Raw genomic sequence first — 308 nt, forward strand, 5'->3', positions numbered from 1 at the left:
CATTGAGCCACTGAGCAGGGTCACCAAACACGTGCTCCGCCCTGAACACAGCACCGAGAACGGCCGGAACTTTCGTCCGGTGCTTGAGGAGCCAGTCCTTCTTGAGGACCCCGCCGACAACCGTAGGAGGCGGTGGCGGGACTTCGGCGTTGGAATCCTTGGGCTTGCGTTCGAAGAGGTAGATCTTGGAGAGGTCAGGGAGGGCGAGGGTGTTGATTGGCGGCTGAGCCGAGAGAAAGTGAGTTGAGATCAGAGGGTGGAGCTCCGGACAACCCACAATCGCCGCCAGCGTCACCGGCGGAGTTCGC

At 61.7% G+C, this 308-nt stretch overlaps 1 protein-coding gene across 1 annotated transcript in view; it reads right to left on the reverse strand.

Annotated features, from left to right (window-relative positions):
* The window catches only part of LOC107477871 (uncharacterized), a gene marked incomplete at its 5' end in the record, with an annotated part of 6,513 nt that extends 6,206 nt beyond the window's left edge, over positions 1 to 307 (reverse strand). The window contains one exon of the mRNA XM_052261646.1: positions 1 to 307. Within this exon, the coding sequence (XP_052117606.1) occupies positions 1 to 307 (307 nt within the window).
* Between the last annotated feature and the right edge of the window lies 1 nt (position 308).

Source organism: Arachis duranensis, chromosome 1 (assembly GCF_000817695.3).
Source record: "Arachis duranensis cultivar V14167 chromosome 1, aradu.V14167.gnm2.J7QH, whole genome shotgun sequence".
Lineage (NCBI taxonomy): Eukaryota > Viridiplantae > Streptophyta > Magnoliopsida > Fabales > Fabaceae > Arachis > Arachis duranensis.